Raw genomic sequence first — 21,143 nt, 5'->3', positions numbered from 1 at the left:
TTCAAATCTACAGAAAAGTTATAAGAATAGTACAGGAGCTACTGTATAGTCAGTTTACCCAGATTCACTAATTGTTTACATTTCACTCTATTTATCATTTTCTATATATGCATGTCTCTATATATCTCTGTATCTCTATACACACATATACACATATATACATATATATGCATATCAGTTTATTTTTATTTTTGTAGATATGAGTTCTCACTATGTTGACCAGGCTGGTCTTAAACTCCTGGCTTCAAGCAATCTTCCCACTTCAGCGTCCCAAAGTGTTGGAATTACAGGCATTAGCCACCATGCCCAGCTTTGCATGCATCTTATTAATGAAGTGCCTGATGCCGTTCACTCATTTGAGAATAGTTGGGGGCATTAGGCACATTGATCACTAAATACTTATACATCTTCTAAAACCAAGAATATTCTCTTACATAAATAGTGCAGTTATCAAAATCAGGAAATTTAACATTGCTACAATATTATTATCTAAAGAGCAGTCCATACTCATTTCAGCAGTTGTCTCCATAATGTCTTTTATAGTTGTATTTCCTCAGTCCAAGATCTATGTTACATTACACATTACATTTAATTGTCATGCCTATTTATTTTCCTTTAATCTGCAATAATTCATAAGCCTTTCTTTTCTTACCTTGACATTTTTGAAGATTTCAAGTCAAGTATGTAGTAGAATGTCTTATAATTTGCATTTGTCTGATGTTTCCTTATGATTAGGTTCAACTTATGCATTTTGGGCAGGAATATTACAGAAATGATGCTATGTTCTTCTTGGTATATGATAACAGGAGGCTCCCCGTGCCAGTTTGTACTATTTTAAAAAATAATTTTATAAGTATATTTTTATTTTTTGCAGAGATGAGGTCTCACTATATTGCCTAGGTTGGTCTCAAACTCTTGGGCTCAACTGTTGCTCTGATCTCCTGCGTTCACCTCCCAAAGAGATTACAGGCGTAATCCACCATGCCTGGCCCATTTTGTTCTAATTGTTGGAGAGATACTGTGAGGCTATATAATGCCACATTCCTTGTCCTATTTTTTTACCACTAGTCGCGGCAACCCTCAATGATTTTATAATTCCATCATTTCTTCTATATTTATTAGTTGGAATTCTGTAAGGAAGAACTTTCCCTTCTCCCTCATTTAATCACTAATTTTTTCTATGTCAGGATGGACTAATGGATTGTTATTTTATTAAAAAGGTTATATCCCATGACTATTAATTTATTTTTAAGGCTCAAATTATTTCAGATTTAGTCATTAAGAGCCCCTTCAAGCTGGCTTACATGTCCTTTTGATATGATCCTGTAATTTTTGAGCACTTCCTTACTTTCTAGTACAAAAAGATGTACTAGACTCATAATTTCCTTGTTCTCATCCTGCGAGCCCTTTCTCCAAAAAGCCTTGATTCTTTTTAATAAAGTACTTTGAAACCAAGATTTCCTTCATAATCTCTCTGCCCCACCCCCGCTCCCTCCTTCCCTTCCCCTCCCTTCTCTTTCTTTTCCCTCCCTCCCTCCCTCCCTCCCTCCCTCCCTTCTTTCCTTCCTTCCTTCCTTCGGTTTGTGCTTTGTCTAGGCACAGAAGAAGCCCAATCGTATCAGAACAATGTGGAATTTGCATGACCCTTTGGGTATGAGCATTTACTCATTCTCTAGTCTTATGTGTTCAGCATCTATTGAGTTCCATTTTGTGTTAGTCCTTGGACTCCGGGTTTTGCACTCATTCCTGTTTTGTCTCTTTTATTCCCTTACTTGGTACTTGCTTTCACTGGGTCTAGGCTATGAAATTTATATTTTCATTTCATCTACATTCAACTTCAGTCCCTTCCTCATATTCAAATTTATTCCTCTAGTTCCAGGTAATATTCTTAAAGAAACTTTTCTTAGTGCAAAGCCCAAGATAGGACATTTACCGCACTGATAAAGGCTTTATTGAAAATTCCACCTCTATGCTTCAGTGTCTAGTAGTTTTGGACTCATATGGATTGGGAGAATGATAACTTTTTACTTTGCAGAAGAGAAAGTATGGGATGTGGATACAGGATGAGGAAATTGGATATGAACATTTATCTGACTCCCTAAGCAGAACCAAGTGTTCAGAAAAGCCTAATGGAACACCAAGACTGTAACATCGTTTTGTAACATCATTACATATAGTAAGATCACCTGTGCTATACTGTCCAGCTGAATTCAAAGCAGGTATGTGGTAAGAGAACAAGGTATGTTGGAAGAAGCGTAAGGCATATGTCTTAAAGCACATCTTACCATCTCTTTGTTGCAGCTGTAAGAAGAGAATCCTGGCCAGGCATGGTGGCTTATGCCTGTAATCCCAGCACTTTGGGAGGCTGAGGCGGGTGGATCACATGAGGTCAGGAGTTCGAAACCAGCCTGCCCAACGTGGTGAAGCCCCATCTCTACTAAAAATACACAAATTAACTGGGCATGGTGTTGGGCACCTGTAATTCCAGCTACTTGGGAGGCTGAGTCAGGATAATTGCTTGAACGCTGGAGGCAGAGGTTGCAGTGAGCCGAGATCGCACTGCTGTATTCCAACCTGGGTGATAGAGCAAGACTCTGTCTCAAAAAAAAAAAAAAAAAAAAAAAAGAGAATCCTCAGGTGATTTTGGTAAACTTTTGGGATTAAACAGCTTTGGTGAGCTATAGCCATATATGCCAATCACTAAAAACCAAATGAATCAACAGTAACAACCTCCACAGGGGTTTCTGGTTGGCAGAGTACAGAGGCAACTGCTATTGTTCCCATAATACTATGCCTGGCAACATGAAGGCTGGGATGGGAAAAAGTGCAAAAAGCCTTTCCCCAGTCACTTTTATTCTAGCCCATAATAGATGAAAAAGTATGTAAAGATGTTACACATTCGGCATTCTAATTACTTTTTTATTTTATTGTGGTTAAGTAGATCATTGCAGAGCAACTCATGAGTCACACAAGAAAAAAGCCTCATGATTTAAGAATCGTATTTTCTTAAGTCATGTAAAAAATCCTTTTTTCCATTACTTATGTTTGAAGTTTGCCTAGTGAATTTTGGTTATTTCAAGAAAACCAAACTTCCCTTCAAGAGAAAAATATTTACCATTTCCAAGGACCTTAAAAATCTCATCAAATGCTTGAAGGTATATCTCAAAGAGGAGTTTTAAGTGTCTTTTGAGGAAATAGTAGCATCATTGAAATAGGTATGTCATGTTAGGTGTTTCTTCTTGGAAGAAGGTGAAATATTTTGAGTATATGTAGAGTTTTTAAGGATGTGCTTGAAAATACAGTCCTATTTATTATGAATTTCCTTCAACATGCTGTTTGACAATTGAAGACCTAACTGTGTCAGAATCATTATTACGAAGACCAGATCTCATTTTTAAGGAGTGTAGGTTAAAAGAGAGAGAGATTGGACTGAATAGGGGCTCTCTCAGCTATCACCTAGAAGTCAATTTTTTTGTTTTAATGGATCCTAAAGGCAGAAGATTGAAATACAGCTTCTTTCAGCTAAGTTCTAATGAATTCAATCTAAGTCAGTTTAGTCAATATTATCCATACTAAGTACTTATTGTTTATGAATCAATAGGCAGAGTTTTTCTCTTGCCATCTTCCTTCTATTATGGGGATCTTTCACCCTGTTCCCCTTTTTAACCCCACTTTTCACTCTGAAGAAGAGGATTGCAGTGACTCAAAAGGGCTATTTGAATTGAGAGTATGAAATTATTATCCCTAAGATGCTATTTCTTAAGTCCAATGTTGCTAGTGGATCAGAAGCCATGGACATCACCTGGGAGCTTATTAGAAGTGCAGAAATTCAGGCCCCATGTCCCCAGGAAATTTTTATGTACATTAGAGTTTGTAAACACTTTCCTGTAAATTTGACAATAATTTTTAGATGATTCTTTAAAAATTGTGATGTCAAAATGGACATGTCTTCAAGAATTTGAGGAATTTATTTTGCATATCCTCAGAGGTGGCAAATCTTTTTATATTTGAGTAGGGAATATACAAAATAAAAATGCTAGGTGCTGTGATTAAATCAAGGATTCGTCACATAAAAATGTAATCTAAACAATATACAGGGTTTAGCAGTCCTGAGTGAGAAGGGATTTGACTTCATTCAATGATTTTTCTTCTATTTGAGACTTAAAAAGAGAGGGAATGCAAGTAAATGAAAATTACCAAGAATTCATTGTGTGCTTGCTGAGTTTAAGGATAATGCTAGATACTAGAGAATATATGGCTGGATAAGACATTGTCTTCATTCCTAAGGGCCTTGCATAGCACTTAAAAACTACTTAGTGAATTGAAATGTTGAAGACAGGTGGGTGAACAACTATTTCTACTATAAGGCTGAAAGAGAAATAACTACTGAGTAGGTTCAAGCAATATGCTTTGGAACAAGAGAAAACAGCAGCATTTTACTTTGCAGAGGAGAAAGTATGGGATTTGGATACAGGATAAGGAAAGTGGATATGAGCATTTATCTAGCTCCCTAAGCAGAAACAAGTGTTCAGAAAAGCCTAGTGTAATTTGCAACATCATTAAATACAGGAAGATCAACTGTGCTATACTGTCTAGATGAATTCAAAGCAGGTATGTAGTAAGGGAGCAAGGCATGTTGGAAGAAGCATAGGCGTATGTCTTAACACATTTTACCATCTCTTTGTTGAAGCTGTAAGAAGAGAATCTCCTACAACTTTCCAAACATATTTTCTTTTTGATGATATTTGCTTGGGTGTTCTTACTATGTACTCAATTGAATCCAGTTTTAGTAAAAATAATTTCTTGATGATGACATTTCATATTTAGATCTCTGACTTCAAATATTGTTTTTACAAAGACTGAACTGGAACTGGGCATTGAAGGAGAAAGAGGATTTCTAAGTGTGGGAAAGGGGATCTGGGCCTAGAGAAGAGTGTGAGTAAGAGATGGTGAGGGCCTGAACTCTAGCAGTGGGAATGGTGGTGGTGGTGGTGGTGGTGAGGAAAGAGGGTGCAAAAGAAAGATGCTTAGAAAGTGACAAGGGGATATATGTCAATTATTGAAAAATAATGCTTGTTAACCAAAAGTGAAATTTGACATTGATCATTGAATTATCATCATATTTAAGTCATCTTTGACTTAATCATGGTTATTTTCTTCCTCTCTATGCTTAAGGCATGGAGAATAAGCAGACAAAAGAGTGAAATAGACTTTGAGCACTTCGTCACATTTGGGGGTATAAATTAATGAAGATTTGCAAGTTTAATATTAAAAATATTGTCCCTAGGGTTTTTGTAAATGTGATCAAATCACTGTTTGTTATGTTTCAAAGTATAGCTTACTGATATAAATGCATAGCATGAGTATGATAAATATCCTTTCTTTTCTGAATAATTTGCACACGTAGTATTTCAAATTTTGTTGACTTGCAAATATTGCTCATGAAACTGTTTATATCCTTTAAAATGATACAGAGAAAAAGACTTGAAATTTGACTATCTACAAAAAATGTTTTATTCATTACAAGTCATTATTCTTTTAAGAGACTGTAGCTGCAGATGTATTTACAGAAATTCTTTTTTTCTTCCCCTTTATTTTTAGTTTTTATTTTTTTTGGAAGAGAGTCTTGTTCTGTTACCAGGACTGGAGTACAGTGGCATGAACACAGCTCACTGCAGCTGTGACCTTCTGGGTTCAAGCAATTCTCCTGCCTCAACCTGCTCAGTAGCTGGGACCGCAGGCACACACCACCATGCCCAGATTCTTTTCTCTCCATTAATACATGAGGCAAGATGATGCAAACATATTTTGTTTTCTGGGTTTTATCTTTTTTTATTCCTTATTCCTCTGATTTTTGTTAACCCAATTAGTAACCTACCAGCCCGCATGTTATTAAAAAAATCTGGGAAGGATGTATATCTGTACAGCTTTTACCTTCTGTTCTTACACATTTTTCAAACAAGACCTCACAGTTACTTTATTGCTAGTGGCAGAATAAAGTTGTAGCTGTACATAAAATTTAAGGATTACTAACTTTTCTCTGTAAATCTTAATATTTATGAAACACAAAATTTTTCTTTATTATTTATGAAAATGTAATATTTAATTCATACAAAATAATATGTGCAATTTATCTATAATATACACAGCATAACAAAACAAACATTTCTGAAATTGCTACTGACATCTAGAAATAGATCATTACCATTAACTTGTATCTACTCATATGTACTTTCCTTATCCCACTTCCTTGCCCACCCTGTCTACTGAAGTAACTACATCTTTTCATGTCGTCCTTTGCTTTTGTCTATTTGTTTTGTTACATGTATATGTATGGATGCTTAAAAATACATGGTTCAGTTTTGTACATTTTTCAACTTTACAAAAATTTTTTCATATTGAAACTTGCTTTGTTCACCCAACGTTATTTTTCTAAGATATATAGTTTCATGATATTATCATTCATTCATTTTTAGTGCTCCATACACTCCATCTTGAGAACATATCACAATTTATCTATTTCGCTTTTGATGGACATTGGAATGTTTCTAATGTTTGCTATTGTAATCTACGCTGTTATGAACATTTTGGTTTGTTTTTGGTGTATATGTGCCAAAGTTTATCTAGGATGTGTACTGGGTAGTAGAAATACTGACTTATAGGATAAACAAATGTTAAATTATTTTCTGAAGTGGCTATAGCAATTTGCACTTGCTAGGAATGAATAAGTTACCAAGGATTCATGTCTTTTTCTAGTCCTTGTACTATGAGACAATTATTTTTGACAATATTTTTGATGTAAATGGCATTTGACTATGATCTTAGTTTGTATTTTTTATCACCAATGAGGTCGAGGATCTTTCCTAGGCTTATCTGTGACATGTGTTTCTTTTACTGTGAAATGCCTGTTCATAATTTTTACCAATTATTTTCTTTTAGTTTGCTTGTCTTTTTCTTTGCGATTTGTATTTCTTTTCATATCTGGATACTGTTCTTTTGTGTGCTGTGAAATTATCTTCTTTCAATTTGTACCTTGTATTTTTGCTTTCTTTATTGATACATATATACATCTTATGCATAACTGATACATAATAAACTACATATATATAATGCATAATTGAATAGATTTGGACATATGTGTGCACTATAAGCGCAATAAGGATAGTAAGCATACACATCACTCTTAGAAGTTTCCTCTTACCCTTTTGTAATCCCTCCTACTCATCCCTTTATTTTATATTTTGTGTTATAATCCAATACTAGGTAATATTTTTTTTTGCTCAAATTGCTCCAGCTTTGGCCATCTTTGGCAGCTCTTTCATGTGGTTCTTGTGTTTCTTTGATATTCCCCCATTGTAGCAGGGTTGTTTCTTTGGTGACTATTTCTTTATTTGCTGGGGCTATAAGATGTTCCACGCTCATCTTATGTCTCCTGCCCCAGTCCCAGGATCAACCGTTTCTCCAAGGAGCTTCTTTTGTTGGAAAATAGTATTACAAACCAAGATCTGGGCTCTGGGTGTGTTTGTTGCTACTGGGGTGTCCCTGTGTCTAGGTCCTCTCAGAAGACAGAGCCAGGAATTATATATGACAGAGCTGGGAAATGTCCAGATACATATTCATTTCTGTTCCTAAACATATTTTTATCTATCTCTGTATCCTGTAGCTCTTGAAAACTTTGAGTTCATATAGATACCCTCAATGCTAATCTGACAGTGTTCATTACTCTTTACCAAGGCTGCACAGAGGCCAAAATCAGGGTGCTGATTTTGTTTATTATTACTGTGGCATCATTTCTTCTAGGACTTCTCAGCAGATGGAGCAAGGAAATATATGTGTGTATAACTGATTTGTGTATATACATGTCTGTAAATATTCTTATATGTATTCATCTTTATCTACATTAAGCTAAACATGTCTCCAACTCTCATCTAATATCATATGAATCATTTTAACCTTACTTGCCTGTAACTTTCTATAGAACAGTAAGAAACTTGGCTCCCATCATCTACCATCCATTCACTTAATTGTTCAATTTTAGTATACATGTATTGTGTTCTCAGAATTGTTCATCTGTACCCAACAGGTCACAAGTTTACCAATTAGAGTATGATGCTTTTGTGTAGTTTCTTTGACTTTGGTTTTATAGTCTCTGTTCATTTCCAGAGTTACTTAAGTCAGTACTTTTTTTTCCTGTTGACTTCTTGGAGGTTATTTTATACATTTGTAATACAGTTGTATTCCTTTGTAACAGTCTGCATTTCATCTTGGGATCCTCTGACTTCCTACATGATTTTTTTTTTTTTTTTTAATTTGCCCTACGTTAAGGTTTACTTTTTGTGCTACTGAGTTCTTTGGGTTTTGACAAATGGTTCATGTTATGTGTCCAACACTATAGTATCATTAGAGAATATTTTCATCATCCTCTGCATTATCTATTCAAACCTCCTTCTCTTTCAGAACCTCTGGCAAACATTGATTTTTTTTAAACTGTCTCTTTAGTTTTACTTTTTCCAGATGCTATGTAGGTGGAATCATACCGTATGCATCCTTTCCAGACTGGCTTCTTTCACTTAGCAATATACATTTAAGATTGATCTATGCTTTCTCTTGGCTTGATAGCTCATTCCTTATTACTGAATAACATTCTATTATATGGATTTACTACAGTTTATTCACTTTTTGAAGGATTTGTTCTAGTTTTTGTAATTATGAATAAAGCTGCTATAAGCATTCTAAATGCAGGTAAAAAGATTATTTTCAGGAATTCTTCTGTTTTACTTTGGGATATATATATTTATGCAGTTCTTTTAATCAGCAAAATTTCTGTATGTCTATATATGGACATATATGCAGAAGCTATTTATGAAGTCATGCATTACATTTTGATGCTTTCCTTTCATTTTCTTTACAGATATCCAAGAATTTTATGAGGTGACATTGCTAAATTCTCAAAAAAGTTGTGAGCAGAAGATAGAAGAAGCCAATCAAGTTTTACAGAAATGGGAGAAGACATCCCTTCTTGCTCCGTGCCATGACAGACTTCAAAAATCTTCAGAGGTATACTATTGAAACTTCCGAAAGAACTGAACAATACTAGGACTTAGGCCAGTAAAGAAGTAATGGTAGTAGTAGTGATTATTATCAACAAATGGCAACAACAATAATAGAAATGTAGTTATACCATACTGTATGCAATTTTCACATATGAAAATTCAGTTTTTCCAAAACATAAAATAGGGCATGGGAATGACATGATTCTTTATATTGTTTAAGTGGGTTATGTTAGCAAAATTGTCATAGTTTGAGCTGACTCAGGTCTAAGGCATTCCGGAGTTTCAGAACATGGTTACCTGTGCTGTAGGGGAAGGAGATGGATGGTAGAACAGGGAAGTGTGGTCTAAGACTCTGATTTCTATAGCAAGGGTACATATCCTGGGGCAAGAATAAAATGTTGAGGTATAGGAGCAGAATATTAGAATTCCCATTTCCATTTCTTTTAATAACATTCTTTAAAATCTTCTGTATTTGAGTAACTTATATTTCAGTAGTAACTAATTTTAAAAATAAATATAAAGCGATTAGAGTTGTATGATCAACTTGTTTTTACAGATAGAATTATGGAATCAAACAGTTTGGACACTACTGTTAAAATTAACATTTACCAAAGGCTAAGGCAAGTTGAGGCATGTCTCAGGTTCATAGCTAAGGGCTAACAGGGACAAGTTGATGGATACTTTTAAGTGGCAGTCAATACTTTGAAGGGAGGTAATAGTACATACCCACACACACTATTTGTCAAGATTGGAGTCATGTAGCCAACCCCATGATTTGGAAGCTACATGGAATCCTAGTGCCAATCAATAGTATGTTGATTGCTGAGTTTGTATTGTTAATATTGAGGCCTCTCATATACTTTCTGTCCTGCTCAGAGCTGATTTGTAAACCAGGAAGGACAGAGCCTAATTATCACCCTTGTTACTTAAAAAAAAAAAGTTAATCGTGACAATAATTTGATAAATAATAGAGATCAACTTTGTGAAATTATACTTAAAAGCATAAAAATAAGCATCATCCTAATTTCAGCACCTAGAAGTAATTATTTTGACTTTTTAGTCTTTTTTTGTACAAATATATGTACATGAAATTGGGACAATAGCATGTAGGGCATTTTATGTCTTTTACATTTCATGTTACACTAATAGCATTTATCCATATCATAACATTGAACATTTTTGGAAAATATTTTAGTGGCTATGAATATTCCATGATTTGGAACTTATTTAAGCAGATCTTCATTCAAATCTAGGCTATCTTCAATTTCCTGCTTTGAATAATGCTGTAATGGATGTGCATGTGTATAAGCCATTCCTGTTTTTTTTTTTTCTAACTGTTTAATTAGGATTGATTTTATAAATGAAACTACTGAGTACAAGGATATGGACATTTTTAAGGCTCTGGATACAAATTGTCAAGCTGTTTTGGAGAACAATGCTATCAGCCATCTTTCAAAAGGCCAATCTGCCTATATCTTTAGTAGCATTATTTTATTATTTAAAATAGGTTGTCAAATTAACAGATAAAATGTTTTACTTAATGCTTTATATTGCAGTTATGTGTTCACTATCATGACTCAACTTTTTAAATGATTATTGGTTATCTATTTTTCTTTCATGATCCATTGAAGCTGTTTGTCTATTTTTCTAAGCGGTACTAGAATTCTTAATTGCTTTGCAAGAGCAGTTTATTTATGAAACATGCCATCCTGTGGTCATAATTGTTATTTTTTTCTGGTTTGTTTATTATTAGTAATTTTGCTTATAGTACTTTTTAACCTTCAAAGTAGTTTTAATTTTTATGTGATAAAATTATCACTTTTTAAAAAATTATTTCTTCTTTGCTTTATCTTTCTTCACTCTAGGACTAGTTAAGTATTCTCCTGTATTTTTTTTTCTAGGCTTTCATTGCCTTGATATTTTAGATTTTTCAATTTTCAAAAAAGTAATTAATTAATTAATCAATTTTTAACTTTTATTTTAAATTCAGGGGTACATGTGCATGTTTGTTATATAGGTAAACTCATGTCACAGGGGTTTGTTGTAAGATTATTTCATCACCCAGGTGCTAAGTACCCAATAGTTATTTTTTCTGATCCTCTCCCTCTTCCCACCCTCCACCCTCTAGTAGGTGCCAGTGTCTGTTGTTCCCTTGTTTGTGACCATGTATTCTCATCATTTGCTCCCACTTATAAGTGAGAACATGCAGTATTTGCTTTTTTGTTCCTGTGTTAGTTGGCTAAGGATGATGACCTCCAGCTTCATCTATGTTCCTGCAAAGGGCATGATCTCATTCCTTTTTATGGCTGTGTAGTATTCCGTGGTATATATGTACCACATTTTCTTTATCCAGGCTACCGCTGATGGACATTTAGGTTGATTCCATGTCTTTGCTGTTGTGAATAGTGCTGCAATGAACATACGGGGGTGCATGTGTCATTATGAAAGAACATAAATTTTCAAAAACATTATTTTATTCAACTTCTAGATGCATAGTCCCATATATATTGCATAGAAGCATAAAGCATATATACTTTTTATTCTAAACATAGTTGTTTTTAAAACAATTTTTCTATGTCTGTGGACTCCCCTTTCACTCACTTCCTGCTTATACTGTATCAGCTCTATCCTCCCTGCATGCAAGGTAACCGATGTTAGCAATTTGTGCATTTTTTTGTTTTTTCTTTAATTTTTTATTTTTAATTATTATGGATACAAAATAGTTACACATATTTATGGGGTACATGCAATGTTTTGATACGAACATATAATGTGTGATGGTTAAATCAGGGTAATTGGGATGTCCATTACCTCAAGCATTTATCATTTATTTGTGTTAGGAACATTCTAATTCCACTTTTTAAATTATTTTGAAATATACAATATATTATTAATTATAGCTGCCCTATTGTGCTACTGAGCACTGGATCTGTTTCTATCTAACTGTATTTTTGTACCCATTATCCATCCCTTCTTTATTCTCCCCTCCCCATTACCTTCACAGACTCTTGTACCCATCATTCAACTTTCCATCTGCATGTGTATATTTTATTTTTTTAGCTTCCACATATGAGTGATATTTGTCTTTCTGTGCCTGGCTTATCTCACTTAACATAATGTCCTTCAATTCCATCCATGTTGTTGCAAACGACAGGAGTTTATTTGTTTATTTTTTTTGGTTGAGTAAATTCCCATTGTGTGTATGTACCACATTTTCTTTATCCATTCATTTGTTGATGGACACTTTGGTTGATTCCATATCTTGGCTATTGTGAATGGTGCTGCAATAAACATTGGAGTACAGATACTTCTTCAATATACTGAATTTCTTTATTTTAGATGTATGCCCAGCAGTGGAATTGCTGAATCATATGGCAGTTCTAAGTTTAGTTTTTTGAGGAACCTCCATACCGTTCTCTATAGTGGTTGTACTAATTTGCATTTCTGCCAACAGTGTACAAGGGTTCCCCATTCTCCACATCCTCACCAGCATCCATTATTGCCCTGTCTTTTTTATAAAAGCCATTTTAACTGCAGTGAGCTCAAAGAGGAGGACAGATGAGGGATAGCCTTAGAGGCTATTGGAAAGATTTTACTATGAGAGAAAGAGAAACCATTGGAAAGTTTTGAGCATATGAATGAGTTGATCTGAGCTTCCCAAAAGGCATACAGAATATCCTGCTTTTAGAAATTAGAAATATTTTACTTTTGCTTGGATCTGTTGAACTCATTATTAGTTTCCACAGGCTTCATTATTATAGCTACATATTTAGTGTATATTAAGGTTGATAGCAAGAACAATGGGATCATTATTTTGAATCTCATGGAGTCCCTACACTGTGCCTCCCAATGATTCCTTTTCCCCTTGAAACAAAATCAGATGGGCTTCTGAAGCAAAACTTTGATGTGATTTTGATAGTATGTAAGTTTAAAAGCCCTGGAGGTAAAGGTTTTAGACTTTTCTTGTCTGGAAAGAAAGTGACATTGACTTGTTTGCATTCAGCTTGGGAAGATCTTAAATAAAAGTTTCACCTACTATTTTTTGAAATTTCATCTCCAGTGCCTGGTGGAAAGAGATCTGTCTTCTTACTTCCTCAGCATATGTGTGATAGATTCTAGCTGCTCAACTTAAACTCTGATTTATATGAAGTTTCTGGAAAATGTAAATCGGCACCCTGATCCTTCACATCCCATAGCATTTTAACCTGTAATATGTTGTTGATATCATAAGATGACACGAGCAGAATCATAATATGGCTATTCTGTGTTGGATTGGTGATGTTTTGAAACAAGATAGAAATCTTTATTTAGGAATATAAAATAAATGGCCTTTTTAAAAACATTTTAAAAGAAGCATCTATTCCAAGGTTTGATATTTTTGTTTGTTTATTAGGTGTTTTGCTGAACTATAAGTAATTCATCTCTCTATTCTACAATATTCTATACTGAGGTGCATATCACCCTTCTGCTGTCTGCCAACACCATAATAACTGATTTTTAGCTCCCAATTATAGTGAGTTTTCTGCTTAATTTATGGGTTTTTTTTGATGTAAAAAAATGGACACAGCATCCTCCTCACTTCTGCTTTAAGTATATGTGTATGTATTTTCTCCATAGAACTTGAGCTGCTGGGCCGAAATCTGCAATTCTAACTTGGTGACAGAAAGAAAGTAAGTTTATATTACGAACAGTGTTACAGTAACAGCACTGGGCCAGGAAGGAGGCTGCTTGGCATAGCAGAACAATCAAGAGTAATCTGAAAGCCTTCTGTTTGAATTTTGCTTTTGCCAGTTGCTAGTTACATGGCCATCGTCAAATTATTTAACCTATCTGATTTTTTATCTGTAAAATGTCAAAGTAATAATAGTGTCTACCTCATAAAGTTATTGTGAAGAATAAATAAGCTATCAGGCACGTAAAGTGCTGAGTACAATTCCTGGACCTAGGAAATGCTCCATAAAGAGCACTTATATTGATAATAATCTTGTAGAAAGTCCTGTTACGTCCCTGAGTCTCACTATCTTCATCAGTAAATGGAGATAAAAACTATATGTCAGGGGGAATCAAATAAAAGGAGATATATATGTGTATATATATATATATATATATATATGCTTTGAAAAAGGAATTTTGTAAAACTGCATTATATTAAAATGCATAGTAGAAATAGGAGTTTTCCCCTTGTTTTGTCACTTCTCCCTGGGAATTCAGATCAAATAACCAATGAGAAAGCATTTTGCCAGGCAAAAAGCTTTATGTGAATATAAGATAATCTCACCATCATTACTATACAATGCACAAATATCTTCTCATTTAAACCTATTACTGTTACTTAAAATTCCTTCCATGGATATTTTGGTGAGGCTCCAGAAGACTAAGGGAGTTAAGGTAGTCCCTGTTAAACTGTACATGCTATTGTAGGGTAACACAATACTGCTCTCAATAGGCTCTTGAACTTTAAATAAAAACAATTTTTTGTTGTTGCTGTTTGCTTGTTTATTTTTTGTTTTGGTTTGTTTTTCTGAGAGAGTGGGTGGAAAAGAGTAATTACTTCGTATGGATTTGTGTTGGTATTTGGAGGTCCTGGGTAATGGTGGGAGGAAAGTAAACACTGATAAATAGGAGTTGGAAGAGGGGTAGAGTGGAGAGAAAAGGCACAGTCAAGGAAAGGGAACCTTAAAGGAGAAGTGAGTGTTCTCATACATAAGCTTTAGCTACTAGTTGACTTTTTATTATAGCAGCCTGGCAAGCGGTGTAGAAATTAGCCCTTGAAAGGAATGATGAAACTGTTTTCCCCTCTGTTTCCTTTCTCTCTCCTCTTTTCCTTTCCTCTCTTCTTCCTATCTCCTTCCCTCCCCTCTCCTTATCACTTACTGAGCATCTGCTATGTATATTCATCTTTGTGTAGCTTCTTTAAGCTGCCACCTAGCTTTGCACTCATCGGTTGCTATGTAAAGGGAAACTCAGGAACATGTTTTTTCTTCATAACTTCAGCTCTGCCCAGCTATCTTTAACCTATCCTTTTTACTTGATCCCTTCTTGATTCCAATATTCTAGTTCTTGACCTGGATATTAACTATTTTCTTCTTTATTGGACTTGGTGTTCTTTCATAACATATCTTTTGGATATCAGTTATAAAGATGAGGAAAACCAAAGTTTTTTATTTGGTCTTATACTTTGGTGGAAATAACAGTCTCTCACATATATAGGCCGTTTTATAGTTAAAAATATAACTTCTCTAACTTGATTCTCATAAGGGCTTAGTGAGGCAGGTAGAGTTGCTGTTGCTATCCACATTAGAAATGGGGAAGCTGCAGATAAGCAACTTGTCCAGGGTCATATTGTTAGAAAATGGATAGAATCAAGAATTTGATTTCAAGACAAGAATTTTTCCATTACACTATAGCCGAGAAAGGATGATTTTTACTAGAATACTAGAGATGGTTTCATAGCTGGGTGGGTTTAGAAATGGGCTTTTTGTAATGTATAAGATCTGGGTTGAAGGTCTTGCAGGTGGAGAAAACTACGTGAGCAAAGTCTTAGAAGAGTAATAAAACCTGATACTTATAAATAAAGTCCAGGCTAGGCTCCTTTTTTTTTTTTTTTTTTTTTTTGAGACAGAGTTTTGCTTTTGTTGCCCAGGCTGGAGTGCAATGAAACGATCTCGGCTCACCGCAACCTCCACCTCCTGGGTTCAAGCGATTCTCCCGCCTCAGCCTCCTGAGTAGCTGAGATTACAGGCATGCACCACCACGCCCAGCTAGTTTTGTATTTTTAGTACAAACGGGTTTCACCATGTTGGTTAGGCTGGTCTCGAACTTCCAACCTCAGGTGATCTGCCCAAACACTTTTAATATATTATCTCTTAATCTCTATAGCAACCCACGATGGTAGATATTTTATTGATTGATTCCTCACTTCATTTTAAATAAGATTTGAAGTGGTAGGTAGGTATTACTTATAATTTGCAGAAGAAGAAAGTAAGCCTCAGAGAAGTTAAATGTCTTCATCAAAGATACACAGTAAAATGTGCTATAGTGGGGATTAATAAATATGTGCCTGACATCCCATCACCTTTCTTGGGAGAAAGTGGGAAAGGTTTTATAAATAGTGAACATTTAGGATTAGTAGGTGGGGAGCTGAGAGTAGTAAGACTGATTAGGTTATTCTAGCTGTCTGCTTGAGAGCCTTAATTGCAATACTATAGCATTTAGACACTTTTCTTCAGGTAGTTGTGAGCCACAGAAGGTTTTTATGCAAATAAATGGCATTATCAGCTATGCTGGGGCAGATTAAACTGGCAGCATCATGCATGGTAGATCATAGACAAGAGAAACCGGTGACAGGGAGACCAATTAGGTGGCTGCCACACCAGAAACTGTTCAACTGGGTACCTGAAGACTATGTATTACCCTCCTTGAAGATCACGAATAGATTTTTTCTTGACAAAGCATCATCTATCATGGGTAGTAACTTGATTTATAAAGAAGAAAACCAAGTTAAATTTAGAAAATACGTTCAAACTAACTTGTAAAATAAAGAAAAATCCTGCTTGCAAAATTAATCACCTAGGAAGCCTGTGAGTAACTCACAGAGCTGGTAGTTACTTTGCTGAGGCTGAAATTAACTCAGCATTTATCTATGAATAGTTTACAGTAAGATTTTTCTTTGGAGTACTCTAGCTAACTTTCCAATAATATGATCTAAAATAGTGAGAGTACTTGGGTTTTCTACCTAATATTTTTCAAATATAATGAAATTAGATTACATTCACACTTACCAGAAATACTAGACCTCAAAGAAATATTACTTGGATGATACAAAGATATTTAATTGTAAAATGTCACTATTCATAACTTCTTGAAATATCTCTATGTTTGACCTTCCTCTCCATTCACAATGGCACTGATCTAATTCAGACTTTCATGGAATCTTTCTATGGATTTAGAAACAAGCTTTAACTGGTCTTCATAGTCAGGATTTTCCTCTTGTAGCTCAACCTCCCCAGGCTAACAGTTTTAAAACTATTTATTGATCCTCATTTTTTACAGATTATTGTGCCATCTCCTTAGCATAATCTTTACTGTCTGGACTGAACGTACACTAAGCTTTACTTAAGCCTTGTTCTTGTTAGTTGCTCTGTCTGGAATATTTTTCCCTTTGCTTTCATCTGGAAATTTTCTACTTAATCTTTTTAAAGGTCTACCTGTCTATCAATCACCAATTTTCTAATGACCTTAACTAGAAAAATTCTTCTTTTTCCTGTACTGCTCAAGGCCTCTGTTATACTGTTTGACATATTGCATTTAAATGACTTGCTCAAGTGTTTCACTTGTTAGATCATACTTTAATATCAAGTATTATATTTATTTACACAGCTTTTTAGGCAATGTATTGCCTAAAATGTGTAATGGTGTAATGGTTCAGAGCTTTTTAGGCAGTAAGTATTCAATAAATGTTTATGAAGTAGATGATTGACTGTATTTTTCTTGATGTCAGAGAATGATATGTTGTTTTGTTAAGTATATGTATATTATGCTGGAAACATGAATTAAAATTTCCTGGTTGACCCAGTGAAAAGATGCTTAGTCCTAGGTAAGATTCTGAAGATAGTTTTAAAAACACAGGAATGAGTCATGGAGGTACAGCTCACCCTATCCTTCAAATTACTTATTTTGTGGTACAACATGGGACAATTATGGGCTAAAGTGATGTCATACAGTTCCATACTCTTCCCTGCAGATTGTGTTACTATCAGAGTTAGAGATGTCAGAGTTTCTCCAAAACTGAGTCATTATGGAGACCGGAGAGAATGGTTAGATTGTAATGACTATCATCTTTCCTATTTCAGATTTGATTTGGGTTGATTGCTTGCCCATTTTAATAATTTGACCTCTTTTAAACATTCATTCTTGTAATAGTGAAATTCTGTAATCCCATTTCTTATTCAACAGGCAGACTATCCTGGCAAAAAAGATAGAGGAAGTGCCACATTCCTAAAGTTTTTTTTCTCCCACAGAGAAAGGAGCCTGTGTTATATGGAGGTCAATCCAACTTTGAAAATATTACGGTGAGAGAGTAAGATTTGTTCAGGAGGTAGAACTGTCAATAACTTGATAATCAGAATGTAACAGTAAAGAAAAAGTTTCAGAACATCTATACAAGCTTGACACGTTGTTGCCTAGATAGCACTGCAGTGGGTCTAAGGACATCTACCTGCCTTAGACTCCGTCCGTGGAGAGCTTTATGTGGAGACTTCAAAATGGCTTGTTATGATCCTTAAAACAGTATACTGTCCTTACCTGCAATCAGTAAGCATTTTTTTTTTTCCCCTGGGGAGCTTCGTATTTTCTACATTGTGTTATAGTTATTGTAAACATGATAGAACTCCCCTACAATACTGTGGAGTCAGGACCTGTGTGCCCTGTATATATGGTTTATATCTTCTCAGGACTAAGCTAGATCCTTACATATATTAACTTCTCGGTAAATGTTCATTGAACAAATAAATGAATTATATTACTGTCTAATCTAAAGGAAGAATGGTTTTCAAATGATATAAAAGTATGAACTTTTTTTTTCTATACAGGGCAGGATATTTAAAATTGAGAGTGTTCCTGAAAATCCAGATTTATGATTATCCAACTCAAAGCACTGTCCAAGAACTAAATCAGATAATAGTTTCGGATTATTTTTGAGATGAGAGAGTGCACTATTAGTTAAACATTTTATGAAATGTTCATATATACTAGTATTCTCAGTTAGAATTTCATTATTGTTTTAGTAAATATGACAGATTTGTATGTATGCAGCTGTCATTGAAAGTAAGTAATATAAGATTATGGTCTAGCATATGAATAATCCTTTGTCATTTAAAAGAAAGTTGTTTTATTTTGAAATCTGTTGTGGTCATCTTCCACATGATGAAAAATAAATTCATGAATATAATACCAGATATCATACTAGCAGAAAAACCCAAGTTGTCTTGTAGAGTCTACAAGAGTAAGTGAGTCAAAAAACCCAAAGCAATTAGCACCTCTAGTCATTGGCTAAACTAATTTCGTAAAGATAGTTCTGTTGGGCTGAGGGAAAGCTTCCCCTTTGCCCTCTGAAGTTTCACTGAAAATCATTGACAAAAAGCATATTAACAGGAGAAAAGGCATACAAATTTATTTGATAATAGTTTCATGTGATATAGGAGCCATTAGAATGAAGGATAGGATATTTTCCCGAAGATACAGGGAAAACTATCCACTTTTATGCTTAAGTTCAACAAAGTATGACTTGCCATGTAGAATATGTTTGGACAGAAAGGGTATGATCCAATGCTAATAAACTGAGAGGGGAAACCTAGCAAGGCCTGTCTGTTTAGATTATTCTTGGCCTCTCTGTGCAGCATTCTTTTTTTCTGGGTATGGTACAAGAGACTTTCTGGAATGGGAGTCTTATGACTTACAATCAAACAGATAATTTATTTACAAACAGTGGTATTTTAAGCAATACTTTAAGGTTTTATGGCTGGCTTTGGAGGAAAGGGGTTGTGTTTCTATGGCCCACCTTGGGGAAGAGACTTGGGGTAGACTTGGGGTAGAATGAGTGGTCAGAGACAGCAGAGTACAAGTTCAGAGAGAGCCACTTGTGAAGGCTTCATTTTGAGATATCATTTTCTGAGACCCTACAGTGTATAATATAAAATACATTTTATGATACTTTTTTACTATAATGGTTAGTCTTATTTGTAAACTTGGCTATGCTATAGTACCTAGTTATTTATTCAAATACTAAGTTGGATATCGTTGTGAAAGTATGTTTTAGATAAGTAAGACATCTACATTCAGTTGACTGTAAGTAAAGGAGACTCTTTTTTTTTTGTTGTTGTTAAGAATAGTTTATTTGCTGGTGGTAATTAACATTGCCTTGCAGTACTATGATAACAATGGCCCACCTTAGTTTCCTTGCACTTCTCCACCTAATCTTAATTTTTTAAATTATACTTAAAGTTCTAGGGTACATGTGCACAGTGTGTAGGTTTGTTACATATGTATACATGTGCCATGTTGGTGTGCTGCACCCATTAACTCGTCATTTACATTAGGTGCATCTCTTAACACTATCCCTCCCCTCTCCACCCACCCCATGACAGGCCCCAGTGTATGATGTTCCCCACCCCGTGTCCAAATGTTCTCATGGTTCAATTCCCACCTATGAGTGAGAACATGTGGTGTTTGGTTTTCTGTCCTTGCGATAGTTTGCTGAGAATGATGGTTTCCAGCTTTATCCATGTCCCTACAAAGGACATGAACTGGTCCTTTTTTATGGCGTCATAGTGTTCTATGGTGTATATGTGCCACATTTTCTTAATCCAGTCTATCCTTGATGGACATTTGGGTTGGTTCCAAGTCTTTGCTATTGTGAATAGTGCCACAATAAACATACTTGCACATGTGTCTTTATAGCAGAATGATTTATAATCCTTTGGGTATATACCCAGTAATGGGATGGTTGGGTCAAATGGTATTTCTAGTTCTAGATCCTTGAGGAATTGCCACACTGACTTCCACAATGGTTGAACTAGTTTACAGTCCCACCAACAGTGTAAAAGTGTTCCTATTTCTCCACATCCTCTCCAGCACCTGTTGTTTCCTGACTTTTTAATGATCACCATTCTAAATGGTGTGAGATGGTATCTCATTGTGGTTTTGATTTGCATTTCTCTGATGGCCAGTGATGATGAGCATTTTTTCATGTGTCTGTTGGCTACATAGACGTCTTCTTTTGAGAAGTGTCTGTTCATATCCTTCGCCCGCTTTTTGACGGGGTTGTTTGATTTTTTCTTGTAAATTTGTTTAACTTCTTTGTAGATTCTGGATATTAGCCCTTTGTAGATGGGTAGATTGTGAAAATTTTCTCCCATTCTGTAGGTTGGCTGTTCACTCCGATGGTAGTTTCTCTTGCTGTGCAGAAGCTCTTTAGTTTAATTAGATCTCATTTGTCAATTTGGGCTTCTGTTGCCATAGCTTTTGGTGTTTTGGTCATGAAGTCTTTGCTCATGCCTTTGTCCTGAATGGTTTTGCCTAGGTTTTCTTCTA

General features: G+C 35.0%; 1 protein-coding gene across 5 annotated transcripts in view; it reads left to right on the top strand.

Moving 5' to 3' along the window:
* DLG2 (discs large MAGUK scaffold protein 2) overlaps window positions 1–21,143 on the top strand; it is a 2,194,174-nt gene that overhangs the window by 327,236 nt on the left and 1,845,795 nt on the right. For all 5 annotated transcript variants that reach the window (XM_055281255.2, XM_055281254.2, XM_055281252.2 and 2 more), the window contains one exon: window positions 8,912–9,057. In XM_055281255.2, coding sequence (XP_055137230.1) covers window positions 8,912–9,057 — 146 coding nt within the window. The remainder of the gene's footprint in view (window positions 1–8,911; window positions 9,058–21,143) is intronic.

Source organism: Symphalangus syndactylus, chromosome 6 (assembly GCF_028878055.3).
Source record: "Symphalangus syndactylus isolate Jambi chromosome 6, NHGRI_mSymSyn1-v2.1_pri, whole genome shotgun sequence".
Taxonomy (NCBI): Eukaryota; Metazoa; Chordata; class Mammalia; order Primates; family Hylobatidae; genus Symphalangus; species Symphalangus syndactylus.
This window is presented reverse-complemented; position numbering and strand designations above follow the sequence as displayed.